Source organism: Haliaeetus albicilla, chromosome Z (assembly GCF_947461875.1).
Source record: "Haliaeetus albicilla chromosome Z, bHalAlb1.1, whole genome shotgun sequence".
In the NCBI taxonomy this organism is placed as follows: domain Eukaryota; kingdom Metazoa; phylum Chordata; class Aves; order Accipitriformes; family Accipitridae; genus Haliaeetus; species Haliaeetus albicilla.
Window position 1 is genome coordinate 259,376 of NC_091516.1, and position 19,778 is coordinate 279,153.

Sequence of the window (19,778 nt, forward strand, 5' to 3'; positions counted from 1 at the left end):
TAATTCTGAATTATTTGGTTTCACAGAAAATACTTGTCCTCTCTTACCTATGTAGGTCACATCCACATAATGAGGATCAGAGACGTTACTTCCCATTTCGTTAGTTGCCCTCACAGTAATATTGTATATGGTCCAGAAAGAGGTGTGCTTTTTATCGAAGTAGCAAGAATTGGGGCCCGCATTTCTGTAATCTGGACACTCATAAACTTGTTCTTCTCTGAAATGAAAGAATCACAGTGATTAGTTTACACAGACTAAAACACCTGACTTTGATTACTAGTAGGTCAGCATTATTTAGGGCTGGATCAGATTTTTCACGCCTGGCAATGTGAAGAAAATCAGAAAACTGCTTTCAGACTAAAGAGTAATTGGACAATTCCAGAGACTGTAGTAAGCATTTTCCCCCCAAAATAAAGACTATAAAGGCTGAAGAATTTAGGCTGTTGTAGATGCAGCAGCAGACTAGTAGATTGCAGCTCTTACTTTTCTGAATGCCATTGTCCACTGCATAGGCCTTACAGGTTCCAGAGGGCCAGTAGAAGTGATTGCTGAAGTCTTTCAACCCATCTATTAAAAACTGATTATTTCCAATGTTCATTTCACACTTACACAGGTTCTGCATATTACATTAATATCCTTTCAGAATCTATTTTGGTCTTTCATCACTTGTTCCTCAAAAAAATCTACTTTGTACCTGTCCTCCAAATCCATTCCCCAGCTTCCCAAAGGGAGCAGGGATAGACAGAAGAGAAAGCTGAGTATGTAGTACTTGTTTCCAGGCTCCTCTGTGATGCACAATAACAAAAGAGAAAGTTGTGGTTGTGGACCTCATACTCTGCCGTGGCTGGCTGGACCAGTATCTGTCTTTTTCCACTAAGACCTGGCTCTCAGCTGACAAATACAGAGTTCAGCATCCAGTTAGGTCAGTGCAAGGCTGAGCAGTGCTGGGTGAATGAAAAATAGTTCACAGGACCCAAACAAAATATTGACTACTCCTTTAAAATGAATGTTTAGCACTTGATCTAAGTTCCAGGACCAAGATTACTGCAGAAGCCAGGAGGCATTCACAGCCTATGAATACTTGTGCAAAATAAGCATTATCATAAGATGAAAATTTTAATATCTGGTCATTTTGGAAAGCTTTATTTCTGGAGCTGCGTGGCTGAAGAGCTACAGGACTGTGTGTTTGTATTGCATATGCAGTTCCTGAGCCATGGCAACTTTCAAGGTAGTCTATCTTTCAAGGCAGAAGAATTCACAGAATTTTGAAAAACCTGACATTATAAAGAGATCCTATTTCAACCTTAAATATGTTGTTGCTAGTGCTATTCCAGAATATGTCACTTGGACAAAATGATGTGCTATGGAAAATGACATCTCCTAAATGCAAAACTGATCAGCATTGATTTTCCAGGTCCTTCCAATAAAACACTGAATAATATACACAGCTTATTACCCTTCTTTGCTGTAAAGCAAAGTATAGTTAGTAGAAAGTCCTCCATCTGAACCAGGTTTCCACCAACAAGTGAATGTTTCCTTTTCTGGAGAACGGCATTTTATTATTGTAGGCTTTTCAGGAGGTGACTTTCCTGTAAGAGATAAAGAAATGAACTAATTAGTAAGCTTACTGCATTAGGTCAACCCTGAACTCATAAAACAATGTCAAGCAGAGCACAGGAAAATACTTTTTTTTCTACATGGAAAGAAAAAGTTTTGCTTCATATTAGCACAGGAAAGGAAGGACGGTTCGGTGGTTAGGGCAGCAGCCTGCTACTTTGACCTGGATTCAAAATACTTTCCCACTGCAGCTATGCTGAGGAGCTATGTTTTAGTTCCCTGGCTGTGGCTCTTCTCTGCCCCCAAATCTGACAAGCGGTGCTCAAGTACTGTCATAGCAGGTTCTATAAAATGGTTTAAAATACACTCTGCTATCCAATCTATTGTCTACATAAACCATTTCTTCTTTAAAAAATGTGTTTTAAGATGCTTCTGATAGTTTAAAAAAATGCTGTCATTCGTTTTGGCTTTTACAGGAAAAAAATGAAGAATGTGTTTGCCTATTTATTTATGTCCTTGCCAGTAATTCTCTTCTGAAGCACCTATGCTGATCTGACTCCAAAGATACAAAGAAGCAGCTCTCACATTTCCTTGTAAAGTGAGGTTATGCTCCGTATTCAGGCTACTTGCCTGATTGCTGCCAAGCAATTTATACTTATTTGGATTCCCGATGAAGATTTTATAGTCTCAAGCAAAGCACTTAAAGTAGGGCAGAGCAAAATGCTTAAATTTTGAATAGGATGATGCTAGTCAAAAACCTGATGTGATTGGAACTTCTGCAGTTATGCATTTGTGGCAAAATATGGTCCTATTACATCAATAATATACATTTTTTACTATTTAGAGTAGGGACATTGATTTTCCAAATTTCTAATTGCCTAAGGCAGATCTGAAAATGGAACATTTAAAAAATATTTTTCTATTAACAGTACTTCAGCAATCTCCATGTCAAATAATGAATAATACAATTAGTGACAGAAGATATGAGACAACCTGGCGAAAGGGTCTGACAACAAGATATGATGTCATTCATATTTAATGTGTCCACTCAAACCCAACAAAACACAGATAACTATTTCCATGTGGTGGTAGCTGCAAGTGTTATGCTCTGTTAGACATGGCAGTGCTTTCAGTCCAGTTACTAATGAACAAATGAATGATTCTTACACAAGTACCATTACTATGCTATATATATATATATCAATCATATATATATATATCTCATATCTATAACTACAGATGAAATCAACATCATTTTTAAATAGAGGGAAAGGAACAATAAATTATTTAGGCACACCTGTATCAGAAGTGACTTCCTAGTAAATCTCAGCCTGTTTGTCATAGCCAGTTTCAGCAGAGGATTCTGAGTGGATCAACAAGACTAAATACGCAATTACATACCACATGTGGTGGGTTGAGCCTGGCTGGATGCCAGGTGCCCACCAAAGCCGTTCTATCACTCCCCCCTCCTCAGCTGGACAGGGGAGAGAAAATATAACAAAGGGCTTGTGGGTCGAGATAAGGACAGGGAGATCACTCACCAATTACCATCACGGGCAAACCAGACTCAACTTGGGGAAAATTAATTTATTGCCAATCAACCAGAATAGGGTAATGAGAAATAAAATCAAATCTCAAAACACCTTCTCTCCTCCCCTCCCTCCTTCCCAGGCACAACTTCACTCCCAGATTCTCTACCTACCACCCACAGCGGCGAAGGGAAATGGGGAATGGGGTTTACGGTCAGTTAATCACATGTTATTTCTGCCGCTTCATCCTCCTCAGGGGCAGGACTCATCACACTCTTCCCCTGCTCCAGCATGGGGTTCCTCCCATGGGAGACAGTTCCTCACAAACTTCTCCAACGTGGGTCCTTCCCACAGGCTGCAGTTCTTCATGAACTGCTCCAGCGTGGGTCCCTTCCACAGCATGCAGTCCTTCAGGAGCATACTGCTCCAGCGTGGTTCCCCTGCAGGGTCACAAGTCCTGCCAGAAAACCTGCTCCAGCGTGGGTCCCTCTCTCCACGGATCCGCAGGTCCTGCCAGGAGCCTGCTCCAGCATGGGCTTCCCATGGGGTCACAGCCTCCTTCGGGCATCCACTTGCTCCGGCGTGGGGTCGTGCCCGGGCTGCAGGTGGAGATCTGCTCCACTGTGGACCTCCCTGGGCTGCAGGGGAACAGCCTGCCTCACCATGGTCTTCCCCACGGGCTGCAGGGGAATATCTGCTCTGGTGCCTGGAGCACCTCCTCCCGCTCCTTCTTCACTGACCTTGGTGTCTGCAGGGCTGTTTCTCTCACATGTTCTCACTCCTCTCTCTTGGTGCCGTTTCTATGTGCCCTGCAACTTTTTTTTCCTTCTTAAATCTGTTATCACAGAGGCGCTACCGTTATCGCTGATGGGCTTGTCCTTGGCTGGCGGTGGGTCTGTCTTGGAGCCGGCTGGCATTGGTTCTGTTGGACACAGGGGAAGCTTCCAGCAGCTTCTCACAGAAGCCACCCCTGTAACACTCATGCTACCAAAACCTTGCCACACAAACCCAATACAATACACTAAGCTGTTTCTCCAGCACTATGAAGTATCTGTGTGAGGAACTGGGTTTTCAGGGCTGCTATTTAGACACCTTTCACAACACTGAACTGGCTAGAATTTAAAAGCAATTAACAGAACAGCAATCATCCACTCACCATCGGGGATCTGAATGCACCTTTTGGAGCTCCACTCACTCCATTCTCCAAGGTCTAACATACAGCGGACTTGGACAACATACTTCACCCCAGCTTGTAACCTATTCACTTTGTACATTGTCTGAACTCCAACAGGTATTGTCTGGAAAAGAAAATGGATGGGAAAAGTTATAAAGAATTGGGCCACTTTAACAAATAAACCATAAAGGAGTAGGTTTGTGTCACTGACTTCTGAAAGGCAAGGGTTTCAGTTGGGTATTTTATAAGATGTGAATTACAAAGAGGAAAAGGTAGTGACTTAACAGAAAAACTCACTTCAGTGACACTGAGATCCTGATACATGTTCTCAAGAACATATTTAAGTATAGACTTCCTATAAGTTAGTACTCCATCAGATCCACAATGCAAGGAACACTACAGGTAGTCCAACTCACAGATAAACCCTCTGTGTAATGCTTCTTAGTGGCTAGTTTTAGTGCTTATTATTAAGTGCCTTCCTCAGGCCCTTTGAATCTCTCTTCAGAAGTCTTTCAAGACCCACAGCTTTCTCCATCATTAAGGCATCAACAATTTAGGTAGCATTAAGGCCATCTGACTATGACTTTAAGAATGATATTTTATCCTGGTACCTCAGCTGTAGGAGTACTGTGGCCTGCTCCTAGCAAAATGGCAACAGCTGGGAACGTCAATGGAAATAGTGTGAGTAGGACACCCGAAATTTTCTGAGAAGGGGGTTGCCCCCAAGTGATCCTGTTGAAGAGGGTGATGGTGATGACTTTCAGCCCAATTAAATAGTAACTAGGGAATAACTGAGAGACTTCGGAAACACAAAAGCTTCAGCTTGAAAAGCAGTATTGAAGAAGTGTGAAAATTTTTAATAGTGGGGGAAGATGGGAAATTTCAGCAGTCCTGAAGTTTAGTTTGATGCTATCAGAAGCTGCTCTGCCAGCAGTCTGGGCCAGACAGAGCAGCCTCTCTCTCTGATGCCGTGAGTAGCTGCACTCCAGACAGCGTGGGCTGCACCAGGTAGGAACCACACTTAGGTGTATGCATGTGACCGTGTGGGTCATTTCTCACTGATATGTGTCTTAGTAGACTGTAAGAAGGGATGTGGGTTCACATTAAGTTAAAGCATCCATGTCCCCTGCAGAAGCAGGTGTAAATAGGGGAGTTTGTACTCCCAGGAGGGTGGGGTGTGCTTGTAACCTACCCTTCCTGGGCGAGGGGAATTTCTGTATATAGCATATTTCTGGGACTAGTTACAGAAGTGTGTTTATAAATTTGCAGGTGTCTATTAACATTTTTAAGTGCTCAGCATTGTGATTTATCTGTGGTACTGCTGATACTGACCTTGACTGCATAGTTAACAGATAGCTTGTTAATTATATCTTAATGAATCAATAAACTGCTTTGATCCTGATTTGGGTTAAACTACATGATCTGAGCAGTTTTTTACTGTGACACTTAGGAGCAGACACAGTGACAAAACTTACAATTAAATGTTGTGTCAGTGGACTAAATAGGTTTTTTTAGTATATGACATTAGGATAATTATACAAATACCTTAAATTTCACTGTGTCTACAAACCACTACAGTATTTTTCGTTCTTTAATCAGATTTGGTTACATTAATTTTTCTATCCTTACAGAAACTAAAACTTTTACAATATCAGTTAAATTCAGACAAGACTCACTGAAAAGTGCATTTATACAATAAATATATTTTTCCATTACCTCCCACTCTTCCTTTTCCTCAGGTTTTAGTCGTAGCTCATAGTGATATACATGTGAATTAGAGCTGACATCAGCTAATGGAGGTGGAGACCATTTTGCCCAAAGGTTCATTATGCTAGCAGATGTTTTTGTTTCTAGAGAGAGGTTCATAGGAGCATCTGGCTGAACTGTATAAATGAAAAGTTTGCCATTAATGACTTAATTTTCTCTCAGAAAAGGCACCTCCTTTATGGTTTTGTATTTCACCACATTAATTTCAGATCATTCAGCACTTCTGTAAGGGAATAGTACAATAGGCTTTTTTTCCTTTCTCCCTAATAATGTTTAACTGGCTACTGATTTACCACAGTATCAGCAAATCTTAGACTTTACTCTGAATTTGTCAGGCTAAGGAAATAGAAATCATAATTTCATTAGGCCACTCTTGCAAAATTAATATGTCAGATATTTCATAGCTAAAAAGTACATTTAACATCACAATGTGTAGATTATGTATATGCAGAAAGCAGAACGGAGTTATGAATATGAAATACTACAAAAAGCCCACAGAGTGCTTAGGCAGTTATTTTTACCCTCCCAAGACTGCAATGCCAGCAGCCAGAAAGATGTTTACATTTGGAAAATTTAGGTAGCTTAACCTAATCTGAAAGTTTTATCATCTGCAGTGCTAGGAACCTACAAAACTGTCATTGAGTCTAATTGAAATACTGGAGATAACTAGAAACTGGAGCCAATTTTTCAGCCAAAGTTAAAATGACAATAAAATATGTAGTTTCTTAATTTATAAGTAAAATGCATATTTTAGATCATCTGTAGATAAACGCTCCTCCATAGCAAGTTTCACATAATGAGGAGAGAAGTCTTCTACCACTACTTGTTCTGGGATCAAAAACCACATACATCTCCAACTACTTTTTTTCCATTTCATTCTTCCCTTTTTACCTATGGAGGTCACATCCACATACTGAGGATCTGAGCTGTTACATCCAATCTCATTCCTTGCCATTACAGTGATATTATATGTTGTCCAGGGATTAGTGTGGTTTTTATCAAAGTAGCAGGAATTGGGACCTGATGTTCGGTAGTCTGGACATTCATAGATTTTTTCTTCACTGAAATAAAATGATTTAAAAAGTTAAAGTTTAGGAAATGAAGCAAAGCAGATCATATTCTAGTAATGGCCTAGGTTCAGCAAAGAAATTTGAAATGTTTAACTTTAAACCTATATATAATCCCACCTCTGGGAAACATTTCAGTGAGTGTCAAATGCTACTACCATAAATGCTTCATTGCTATTTTTACTGCAGTTGTTCAGGATGAACGCTTCTATCCCCTTTTTTATGCATAGGAATGTCAACAAAAGAAGGGAAAGACAAATTTCCAGAGACAGCATAAGGCAATTTTAAAAAAATTTTTAAAAGCAAGTTAAAAGGCAAATTAAACACATTCACTTTGACTAAAGAAGAAAAGTTGCTAAATAGTTTCTTTACATATTTCCCCTGGGAAGTAACCTGATGGGCCCTGTGGCAGAGGAGTGTTTTATTGATTATTTTGTTTTCAGAAAGATATTAATTTACCTGCTTTTTAACATGATCATCATCACAACTGTCTCAACAAAGAATATTTGATTAATTCACAATTTCTTACCTATTACCTTTATATAAGTCTTCGGTTTTTTAGGACAGGGATTGTTTTGTACTTAATTAAAGCTGAACTGGGTGATGTACTCGGAGTACAGACTACTACCCCAGATGTAAAGCACAGCACAAACCCTAAGCACCAGCTGAGAGGGTTCAAGGTTGCACTTTAGTCCCACTGTTGGGCTCTATGCACTGCTAATAACAAGGTCTTTCAGTTGCCAGGCAGTTTTGTTCCAGTTCACAAAGAAAAGGTGGGAGTAAGGAAGGGGACTGTACTTGAGAGATAATGAGCTAGGAAAGGCAACTCTGGCCCAGATCTGGAGTGCTTGGCAGTGCCTGGTGTTCAGCAGATTTAATGAAACAGATAAGCACTCCTATCCATCCCCACACAGGACTGTTCTAGGCTGTGATAGGTATGACTTAAAATGCTCATTAAAATTTCTGTTTTGACTGAGATTGGAACATCTGTACTGTCATAAAACAAAAGCTCTGAGGTCATTGTTGAGAGTGGTAACTTCAGTAAAGGCTGCATCTTTCCTGATCAATTAATACCAAATAATTTGGAGTTTGTTTAATTGAAGCCGGGAAGTCTGAGGCTTGACCTTATTTATTCTGAACCTCACTGGATTTATTCAAAGAAATTTAATCTCTGAGCCTCCCTGCTTACTTGGTCCAGTTCTGAGACCTCTTGTTTTCAGGAAGAAAGGACAGCTATACAAAAAAGCACAGGTTAAGCAAAGTTGCTAAACATATATGGATTTTATCCTTAAACAGGATGAGGGTGTCACAGACTTTACCAGACCAGTAACGTTTGAGATGCAGTACCCACATCTGATTTTACTCCATTTTGGGAACCACGAGGTTGGCCACAGATCCAGAAGGGGAAGCGAAGGCTCTCTAGAGACTTTCTCCGGATGGGGGGTTGCCGTGCACGGTAATGGACAAGCTCCTTGGCAGGGCCCCGAGGGCACCACCAGCCCTCGCTGCCCCTGCCCAGCCTCCCCCGGGGCCTCCCCGTGCGCCGCCCAGGTCCCAGGCCCCCATTCCAGCCCACCGCAGCAGGGCTGGTCTCCAGCTCCCCACAGCCCTGCCCTTGCCAGCCGTGGGGCCCCCGCCGAGCCACCCCTGTCCCATGTCCCATGGGCTGACGTCCCGGCCCAGCCTGGCCGCAGCCTGTCCCTGTCCCGGTCCCCGGGGAGGTGCCTGATGCCCAGGGCTGGGTTGTCCCCAGCCTGCCCGGCTCCCTGGCTGGGGTGGCGGGGTGGGCCCTGGATGGAGGCCTTGCCCTGCCGCCCCAGGGGAGCCCCCATGGCCCCCCCCGTGGTGCCTTGATGCTCCCCTCCTCAGAGAAGCACGCCATTCAGCTAAAAGCTGTGCGCCTCCTGGTAAGATGGACAAAGTACACCTTTCCCAGCACGTCTTTCGACCGGTGGGATTTTAGGTCAGAGGAGTTTCAGTGGAGACAGGCTGAAGGTTTGGGACTGGTAGTGGTCATGTTTACTTCCAACACGGGAAAGCCATTAGTCTCATGTAGCCCTTGTTGCCTATCTAACATGGATTCATAAAAACACCATTATAAATTAATGTTATCATTCCCTCATTCTGTCCTAATCATCACTTGATCACTTACAAAATACCTATGCACCGTTTTGTTACCTGTCCTTGCTGTACAACAGGGTGTAATTGGTAGGAAGTCCTCCATCTGAGCCAGGCTTCCACCAGCAAGAAAAAGTTTCCTTTTCTAGAGAACGACATCTTACTATCTTAGGTCTTCCAGGGTATGATTGACCTAGGGAAGTACAGAAGTACAGCTAGTTATATTGGAGTTGGACAATGCTTTTTGTTATTGTTGAATGATAAATTCAGCAAGGAGTGCTTTTTCGAGGACAATAAAATTATTTGAAACTATGGACTGAATTTGGCAAATAAATCTGCCTGGAGAAGGCATCAAAACTTTCAGAAATGTAAATATATTTCACCTCAAACTTCTAAAACAGCTACTAAAATTACTTTAGTTCTCTTTTTCAAATGAAAATTGCATTGTTACCTAAACTTAAAAAGTGTACAGTTATCTCCAAATTAAATTAAAAAGCTTGGAAGTAGATGCATGACCTTTTGTTTTTTTTCCTAAAATATCCAAAATCTTTATCTTAAGTTCATCTTAAAATTATTTAATTTCACCTTCAACTTCACAACAGAACCAAAATTCCACTATCTGCACATATTTGGGGTAACTTAGGTAACTTATAGGTAAGACAAATAATAGAAAGAAGGAATCCATGGGCTGTATGGAGTATTTTGTGTATTGGCAACCTGAAAGTATTAATTAAGTACTTGAATATTTGCTAATAATCCCAATATATTTAAGAATATTTCCTGTTAAGACTACTTGTCATTAACTTCTACCAAGAACATAGGACATATGTTTACATACATTTTGTCATGAAAAGCATATGGCTTTTCAACCTAAGCTTACCTTTATTTTATGAAAGTTCCATCTCATTATCTCTAATAGTGTTACCATCATATAATGCTAATTCTCAAGAAGGTGACAAGCATGGAGTGAGTGTAGGGATGGAGTGAGTGCCTTTCATCATCACCACCACATAATCATTAAATTAATACTATAAAAAGAAAAGAGGACTCAAGCCATTTTCAAAATCTCCATACAAAACTTCAGAATAAAGTAATTTAGATATGTACAGGCTCCAGCGGTGGTCAGGATAGATCAGGTAAAGCCTCAGACTTCTCTAAAGAAAGTGTTTCAAGGAAAAACAAGTGTTCGAGAAAGTGTTGTACTTACCAGTCAGACCCACTTCAGTCAGAGCAAGTAGCAAAATAATTCGAACTGATGATGTCAATTTCTGCTTCATGATGTTGGCTTGTCTTCAGGAGGAAATATCAGATCAAGGGCTCACTGAAAAATACACCATCATGCAACAGTCAATAACAATGCTTAACATGTAATATGTATCCTTGGCTTGATCAAAGTACTTTTTGAATTGCAGCTAACTGATTCTTGTTATTTCTCAAAAAGGTGCAGCAACACCTACTGTTCCACTTCAGAAGCAGAACACCCAAATCACAGAGTACTAAGTAGGTCTTCCTGAAGGTCTTTGAACAGTTAGCAGTGCTGGGATTACAACTCCACAGCATTAACAAATCTTGCATATTTATTTGGCATCTTGGGATACTGGGTGCTTTTCTTATAGCTCTAACTTTTAGACTTAATTAATTTACCTGAGAAATCAGCCTTTTAGTAACAAAAAATACACTTTTATCTCTGTTGATATAAATAAGAGCTCAACATATTTGAACTTTGAAAGTCCTGAAAACAGCAGGCAAATAGAAAATATCCAAAATTTATTTAGAAGTTTATGATTTTTGAGCCAACCTCATGACTTCTGAACGTTTGGGACTGGCAATGTCAGGATCACCTGAGCTGAAGAATGCTACTCTTTCTTTGCGTTCAACTCATTATTTTTACTGTGTCTGATTTTTCAGTAAAGTGGAAATGCCAAGATTAGAGAAAATAAACCAAGGAAAAAGTAGCGTAACTTCACAGTTAATTTATTAGGTGAAAATGCAAGATGGGATGCAATTATCCCTCTTTTTTCAGCCTGCAAAGGCCAGAGGCAGTGTTGCAGAACTCGGCTGAATTACAGAGGTGCAAGTGGGAAGCCACCAGCTGTGAAGGCCCGGTCCCTGTAGTGGGCTGACACCACTAGATGTCCTCAGAATTCAGGTTACAGCTCAGGGTGATCAGAAGTCCCTGTTGCTGCTAAATCTGTTTGCTTAGCCTGAAGAAAAGACAGAATGACTTAAATCAAACCTCCTGCTTCTCCCACCAATATGCTTCCTGCTTGGAGATGGTGACTGGAGTCGGCTATTAGATTCTTGGTAGCAAACCTCATTCTTTGAAACTAAAGAAGAACACTTTACTGTCTAAGTAGGAAGCTCCTTACCTCAGCTTTCCACTCCTACCAAGCACATCTGACAGGTACTTGTATGCTTGAAACCCACTCAGTGTAGCACAGCGTGGGAACAAGCTGTCTCTTTGCTAAGGAAAAATTCTTTGTGGTTTATCAGATGACTCAATTTTCATTATGCAATTCATTTTCTGTATCAAGAAACTATAATCCCCCAGCATACAAATGTTTTTCAAGTGCAAGGGCAAATGAAGTATCAGTTAATTTAACTGAATCTAAAACATGTTTACTGTGGACAATGAGGAGAACAACAACAGTTGGCTATGTTTCCATACGCAACTTCTGAATATCCAGGCATGTTTCACACATGTAACTGAGCTACAGGCTGCAAAATTGCATCTGGGTTAGTTTTAAACTCACTTACAGCAATCTGTGCATATACAGTCAGTGGAGAGCAAGCCATCTAAATATAAATTCCAGGTTTGTGTAAGCACATGCAAATTTTATGACTGTAAACAAACACCAAGCACAAATGTTAGTCTTTAGCTTCAGAAATGAGCTGAAAACTTGGTGTTACATCATGTGGAGCACACCCCATTGAGCTCATGCAAGAACAAGGCACATTTTCTCAAGTGAAGGTGAAATAACAATCCATAAACAGTAACTATTTCATGTACATATGATACCACTTACAATATTTTATTATTTCTAAAAATAGTTAGAACATTTGCAAAATACAGGTCTTTCAAACTGAGACTTATACTCTGCTTCCCTATAGGGAAGTGGTACCATGATTATTTTTTTTTATTTTTACAGACATATCTTTTCTGTGTGAAGAACTGACAGATAAGAGAAACTGTGAGTGAGTAAAAGAATGGAATTTGTCAATATGACAAAAGAGAGAGGCATTATTAAGAAAGAGCTGTATTAGAGCACTCTGCAAGGAAAATGGGATAATTTTGGAAACTGCAGACCTAAAGAACCAAATTAATAGAAATAGGATGAAATTAATGCATTTGAAAACAAGTATTTTTCATTGGGAGCATTTGTTTTTTAAAAGGAGATGATCATGAAGCACTTCTGTAACGTGGCTGTGAAGAAGAACAGGAGAGATACTGGGGAGGAATATGGACCTATTAGTCTCTCAGACTGAACTTTCTGTACAGTTCTGGTCACCCTTACTTGGGAAAAAAACCTCCACGTTAACCCATTTAGAACAGATTTAGAACACAGCTACAAAGATGAGCAGGGGACACAGAGGCTGTCTCATGATGACGAGGTAAAGAATTGGCTTTTTACTCCACAAAAGGGTGGTTGTCTTCTATAAACATAGCAGGAGATTAGTATTAGAAGAGGGAAAAAAAGAATGGGTAAACTCTATCAAATGCTGGAACAGGAATAGATGGCCATAATTAGCTCAAAAAATTAGAGAAAAATGTTACCATCACAACAGTGAGTTTCTGGAATAGTCTTCCAAACACAAAAATTCCATTTAGTTTTCCCAGGTAGTCTGATGTGTTATGAAATACATATATCATGGTTGTTTGTGATAGCTGAGGACTGGACTTGGTGATCCAATATATGCTTTCCAGGCCAGTGTTTCAATTCAAGTTGAATACCTTGAATTATTACCAGTTAGAAAACTGTGCAGAAGTATGAGATGACTGGATGTCCTATCTTACATTCAGGATTTAATGCTTTCAAAACATTTTCTATTTAAGAATTATCAGAACCTGTGTTTATTTTAAGATCATGCTTAAAAGCATCTTAGAAAGCTTCATTCTGATATTTGTATTGCTTTCTGAAGGAATGTAAGCAGCAGCAGAGCCGTGGCCAGGAGGCTCCAGGCATATTAACCATATTCCATTTGTTCCAGTGCCTATGTTTCCGTGGTTGCCTCGTGCTTGGTATTTGTGGTTCAAGTAATGTTTATAAGGCTTCTGGAGAGGTGTCTTGTGTTTTAAAAATACTTGCTTTAATAGAAAAAACAATGCACACTTTGTCATAGCTATATCAAAAGCGTGTCTCCCCTATCTAAGATTTGAAAATGTTTTCATAAAAGAGTAATGAGCATTATGGAAGATGCTGTGAGGGAATGCCTTACTTTTAGGACTGAATGCATTCTTCTGTAAGTGACACAGTGGATGTTGATTTGCCAGAATGTCATGCAAAATCAAGGGCTGAGTAACGGTAATTAAAAGATCATACGCCTTCTTTTTGAATGTTTTGATTTAATTCCAACTAAGTTGTTACATTCTGACATTATAGTTGAATTTCCCCTTTCAACACAGCTGTTACATAGTATTCAACGGCTGCACATTGCACCCCAGAAAACAGTGTGCCTTGATGGAAATGGAAACCATTACTGGGGTTTTAGAATTCATAGAATTGCTAGATATTCCTGTAAAATAACCCTACTCTGCAATTAATAATATTATGAAATCGTAGGTTTGAAAACTGTGCTTGCAATGCTCCTAGATGAAGCTGAAAGTTAAATACTAATACTGAAATCAGGTGCTGTGGAGCAGGGTTGAGAGAAAAATGCCCTTGTCCTAATTGAGTTCTAGTTCTTGCATTCTTTTCTCTCTCTTTCTTGGCTATGCTGATGGATAAATTTCTTGAGATTGACAGAGAGCTCTTCACTTGGTTCTGTACAGATGGAAATATTTTCTATCTGTCTGCAGTGTTTTCAGGCTTGCAAGAAGGGTAACAACTGGAGAGCACCCTCTGGCAATGACATTATGTGCATCACAAGCTTTACTTCTGCTGCTAAAGAAATCTAAAGCTGAAAGTATTTTACCAATCTGTACTGAACAAGATTCACATTCCCACTAGTTATGACGATAAACAATGTTCGTCTTTCAGGCCTGGGGGAAGGCAGTTTAAGGAGTCTCAAAACACTGCAGTTCATTACCATTTGAAAGGCTGAACTACAGCTGTATGAAACCAAGTACAAATAAAGAAAAGACTAAAGGAAGAATGTAGCAGTCTGTTAGACCGTCCAGAATTCTACTGGCCATACATTCAGCTATACTGTGGACATTGCATGAGCCTGCCTTCCCACACCGAGTTCTCAAATGCCAACACTGATATATGTCCCTAGCCAAGACTCAGGCATCGCTATCACTGGATGTGTTTCTGAATGACAGTGATGGTTGGGATTATACTATGAATTAAAAGCTGTGGATGTGTAGTGTGACCAGAGCTCTGCTTTCCCTCTCTGAATGAGCCCTAATTGGAAGTCTCCAAATTCTGAATCCCTCAGGCATCCAGTACAGCCTTCATGGAGACATATAGGCTCTAGAGAACATAGGGAGTTCAGACATGTCTCTGATCTGAATTTCTTGTGACTGATTCCAGATGGCTACTTTTAGCACATAGGTTTTGTGAAGTGCTTTGTGAGGACGCATAGTTCCTGCTGTTGGCTGTGTAAGGGAACCTAGGCATCCAGTTAATTTCTTGGGACCAAGCACTTCATATTTCTGTGTTGCATAAACTGGAAGCACCTACAAGTCCTTTTATATTTCACCTGAAAAGCCTATAAAAGGGTTTCTAATATATTTTTCCTAAATTTGTCCCTTAAACAAACTTTCTCCTAATGACCCTTTGTAGTCCTTCCTTTGATTAGCAGTCAACGTGATGATGAACGGAACAACTTCTCTCACCCATGGAGATGTGCTCCTCAGTCTGGAAGACTTAAGTCACTTTTTGAAAAGAAAAATAATGAAATCCCAGATTCTTGAAAATAGGACAGTTCTCCATCAAAATACTTATGCACTTAACTCCTACTGATTTTACAGAACTGAGCCTGAAACTCTTTTTAAAACTCTCAACATCTCAACTGACAAGAAAAGCCAAGACAACAAGAAGAAAGCACCATTATCCCTACTTTACAGATGGGGAACCAAGACAGAGAATGATCAAGTATTTTGCTCAGACTTATACTAGGAACATGACAAAAGCTAAAAACTGATCTTTTCCTACTAGTTCTTTTTTTTTTTTTCTTTTCTGAATACCACCTCTACTGCCTTTGTTTTTCCAATAAAACATGATTTAGCTAACAATAGCAATCTTCTTCTACCAGTCTCATGGCTCCTGAATATTCTGTTTCTTCCCTGGTGGTTTGTACATTTAGCCATAATTTCAGGATTATTATTTTTACAGCAGTCTTTTACAGACAAGAAAAGCATAAGCTGTAAAGAGTAAAATTTTAGAGTTCGAAAGTTAGAATTTACATTAGAACTTGAAAATTGCTCTTGGAAATATGATGGAAGTTCATCTCTACCAGCTACCAAGGCCAACTCCACAGTCATTATCTTGCTATAATAATTTAAAATATTATTTATACATAGCATAGTCATGAACTATAAAGTCCAGTTTCCTACCTAAAGGATTCATGTGTGCAAGGAAGATTTTTGTTCTTCTCTTTCATGAGTGTCAGATCACTTGATAATCTGTGAAAGAAGAGAATTCCAGGATTAGTATATTACTGGAAGTATCACTACTTTATTTCTAAAACATAAAGAGCAAAAAAAAAAATCACCCTTTGTATTAGCTGACTCAGATACTGACACTCTAAGTCAATACATTTAAACACAGAACAATAGCAGCTATGGTAAAATACCGTGTTACTGCACACTCTTTCCTTTATCTGTTTCAATAAAATTTTGTAGCAATTTAGAATGCAGTTTAGATTTACCAGTAGACTGTGCTAGGCTATGCGATTACAGGCTAATCACCATCTACACAAAGGCTGGGACAGGATCAGATAAAAATTGAAGGGGTCGGGAGGAACCCTAGCAGCCTGATCAGTGAAAATGGGATACAGGGAATCGGCTACACCTAAGACTACCAAAGCACAGTCAGATCATTGTCCCTTGTGTGGAACCCACCAGGAGGAGCCAACCAAACAAATCCCCTTCCCCATATGCCTCACAGACTGAAGGAGGTATAGCACTTGTTAAGGGATGCAGGCAGGAAAGAATTTGGGGAAGAGTGGGAAGAAACAAGCATGGGAAAATAAGGTGAAAAGGGGAATAAAGGAGTCAGTTAAGTGTAAACTGGTGGCTTGTCTGACTGAGATGTCTGCCTCATCACCCTAGTCTACCCTATATTCTCATTAAGTCCTATTTCTAACTCTTCTGTCTGGATGTGCTCTGTTCTGAGTGGGTACGTTTGGATGCTAGTGAACTTGCAGCTGGATTGGCCAGTGAGGAGTGGGATTGCAAACCTCCAGGCTCATATGCAACTCCCCTGCAACTGGGGAGACCAGAGGATCTGGGGCCAGCTACTGGGTTGACTGAGCACCTAAGACACTAATAGAGCAGTCCATTTTTTTTGTGCAATACACACATATATGTGTAAATGTATATGTTACATCTTTGTTGATATGTGCGGCCTCCATGTGTGTTTATTGTGTCTGTGTGCCCACCCATTGGGAGCAGCTGCTCAGCTTCACTACTGGCAGAACCTGAGGATATGGACCTATAGCAGTCTCATATCTATGGGGCTACCTGATTCAGCTGCCTCTAACAGACTGAAATGAAATGTTTTACTGAAAAAAGCCACTATGTTTACCTAACTGTTCTTTGTCATCCCATCTGAATACACTATGCTGTCAAGAAATAATTTAGATGAGCTTCAATAGACCACTTATCTGCCAGTGCAAGAAAAACTATTTATACATTAAAATACTAACTTTGAAATTACTAACTTCATCATACTTTTCTTACAAAATCTTCTCTCTTTAAAGAATTTGAAACAAAGTAGAATATATTTACCACTAACATTAAGAATGGGCTGTATCACCTGGAGACCAGGTGGGAAGCCACATTACTCAGATACCAGATACCCTTTTGTTTGGCTCCATTTCAGTAAAGCTAATGAGAACAATAAAAATACCATGAAATTATTTGGCATCTAGACATCATGCTATTACAGAGGATCAGATTTAATTGAGGGTGATAACCAGTTTCTTTTTTATGTGCATATACAAAATGGCATAGATAACATACAACTGAATATGGCAGAAATAATGTTTGCAGTGAAGTTACTCAACCATGACATAAGGTGAACTATAGTTTAAAGATGGAGTTCAGTAAGTGCTCCCTGTTTTAGAGGCCAGAAATCAGGCTGTCAGTGTGCATGCTGGGAACACAGTTTAACTCAAGATTGGCTAAATAGAAGAATTCTCCCCATATACAAGCTGCCTTATAGACCTAGATCACAGAGACATTTTAAAAATCCTGGAATTGTACCACACTCAAAAGGAAGCCTAATTCTAAGAGAAAATGTATGAATACCATCACTAAATAAAATAAACTGTCCTCTGCTTTTTCTGATTTCTACTACTTGGTACTACATCAAAACATAGAGTTCTATCCTACTGGCAAATTTTATTCTGCTTTCATGACTGCTTTCATCAGGAGTGATATAATGAACTGGTGATGCATCCCTTCATAATATGACTGACATAAAACTTGTCATAAGCGCTAGCTTGTTCATATCAGTGATCAGAAAGGATCATGATAGAATTGACCTTACCTCCTGCATTAACCAGGACAATGACTCTCACCCAAGTATTTCTACATCAAAAAATCATTATTCAAATCATATTTATTATGATAACCCTGAGAACAAAGACAGAATCCACTGTCTTGGGTACTGAACAAAGAAGAGTTTCTGCTCTTAAGAACTGAAAATGTAAATAACCAATTAATAATACAGAGTGGAAGAAAAGGATATAACAAGCAGGTCAAAACTTGAATATTTTTGGTTTGAAACTAAAGATTATTTTCAATGCAAAATATTTTCAAAATATCCCATAAAGTGGAAACTGCCTATGCAGAATCAGTTTTAGAAAATTCACTTCAGAATGTCACAAATTCTTTTTCAACCAAAGCCAATATATGCAAATTTTCAAAATTCCAAAAGTAACAAATATCACCAAGTATCAACATAAAGCATTTTGTTTTGAATTTTTTCAGTAGAACATTTTCTGAAATCTAAGCAAATAATAGCAACTTTATTCTAACTTTTTTTTTTCTAATGAAAACACGTTGTGATGAAAAAGTTCTATTAATCTTTAATTATACACAGAGTTTCAATGAGCAATGCAGTGGCACGAAATGTCTTGCTATTTTTGACATTTCTGGGGAAAGATGCTGGTGTAGAGGTGAACATTTATGGTGGAGAGACTAAAATGACTAAAACTTTACAGGAAGCAAAGGAACAGGACTTTGAAAGTAGCATAGGGAACATGGTAATGGAGGAAAGTGTGAAAGGTTTATGGATTAAATATGAGGGAAAGAGACGATGAGGAAGGACACAGAAGGGGGAAACAAATAATCTCTTGGCACTGGGCAGTAAAGGGTCAGATGAAGTTGCCATTTTGAATGTATTCCATTATCCCCTTTGAGTTTCAAAGCTCCATCCATTGGATGCCATCCCCAAATAGCCTTTTCTTAGTGAACACAGGCAATGGGGTTTGGTGGAGGAGAAGCATCTTCTGGATCCTAGTGACTGCAAGCATCAGTAGGGTAATGCTGAAGAAAGCTGTGACCTTAGCTCTAGGACAGTTTCTTTATTCCCTCTCACTGAGACAGGCCATTTTGGCTGAATCTGTGTCTGGAGTCTCTCTTCAAAGCTTTATGACTGTGGTAAGACTAACAAAGAACCTGGCTGCAGGGGAATAAATGTTCAATCACAAATATGCTCAGTAATTAGCAATATCAGTGGGAGCAGAGAAAACTTTTGGACTAATAATTGTTTTCTGTTTCAGTGTTCTCTTTTTCAGGAAGTCCTCAGTATGAGATCGTAAAAGTAGCTGTTTCTTTGTCTTTTTCTGAGTACATGTTGTACGTTTACACTTGAATTGCTTAAGTGACTGTGGAGTTCCTCTGTAAAAGAACACAATTACCAAAAATTACTACTCCAATTAAACTGATATAAACACTCAATATCCAATTATTTCTGAACATGAACATTTCTCAAACAGATTCCCTGAGCTTCAAACTTGTTGATAAAAACAAGATAAAAAAGCTTTGTGTTTGCATGCTAAAGGCTATTATTAATGCCACATGTACAGATCAAGTGGCACACTGGTTAGCTAAAGGAGTGAAACAATGTTATCCTGGTAATCTAAAACTGAGGGAAAAGTCTTTTCTTACAATTACTTGAAAGAAACTGCTGACAATATTAAATATATTTAACTTTCAACCTTCACTGTCCTGAG

The 19,778-nt window shown here is 39.4% G+C and overlaps 1 protein-coding gene across 12 annotated transcripts in view; it reads right to left on the minus strand.

Moving 5' to 3' along the window:
- The window catches only part of PRLR (prolactin receptor), a 157,928-nt gene that overhangs the window by 10,648 nt on the left and 127,502 nt on the right, over positions 1-19,778 (minus strand). For 11 of the 12 annotated variants that reach the window (XM_069776456.1, XM_069776457.1, XM_069776452.1 and 8 more), the window contains 8 exons: positions 15,931-15,999; positions 10,420-10,533; positions 9,273-9,405; positions 6,919-7,088; positions 5,977-6,143; positions 4,243-4,384; positions 1,457-1,589; positions 48-217 (listed from right to left, as the gene is read on the minus strand). In XM_069776456.1, the coding sequence (XP_069632557.1) occupies positions 48-217; positions 1,457-1,589; positions 4,243-4,384; positions 5,977-6,143; positions 6,919-7,088; positions 9,273-9,405; positions 10,420-10,489 (985 nt within the window). In that variant the 5' untranslated portion in view covers positions 10,490-10,533; positions 15,931-15,999. The remainder of the gene's footprint in view (positions 1-47; positions 218-1,456; positions 1,590-4,242; positions 4,385-5,976; positions 6,144-6,918; positions 7,089-9,272; positions 9,406-10,419; positions 10,534-15,930; positions 16,000-19,778) is intronic. The other variant, XM_069776464.1, reaches the window with a different exon arrangement.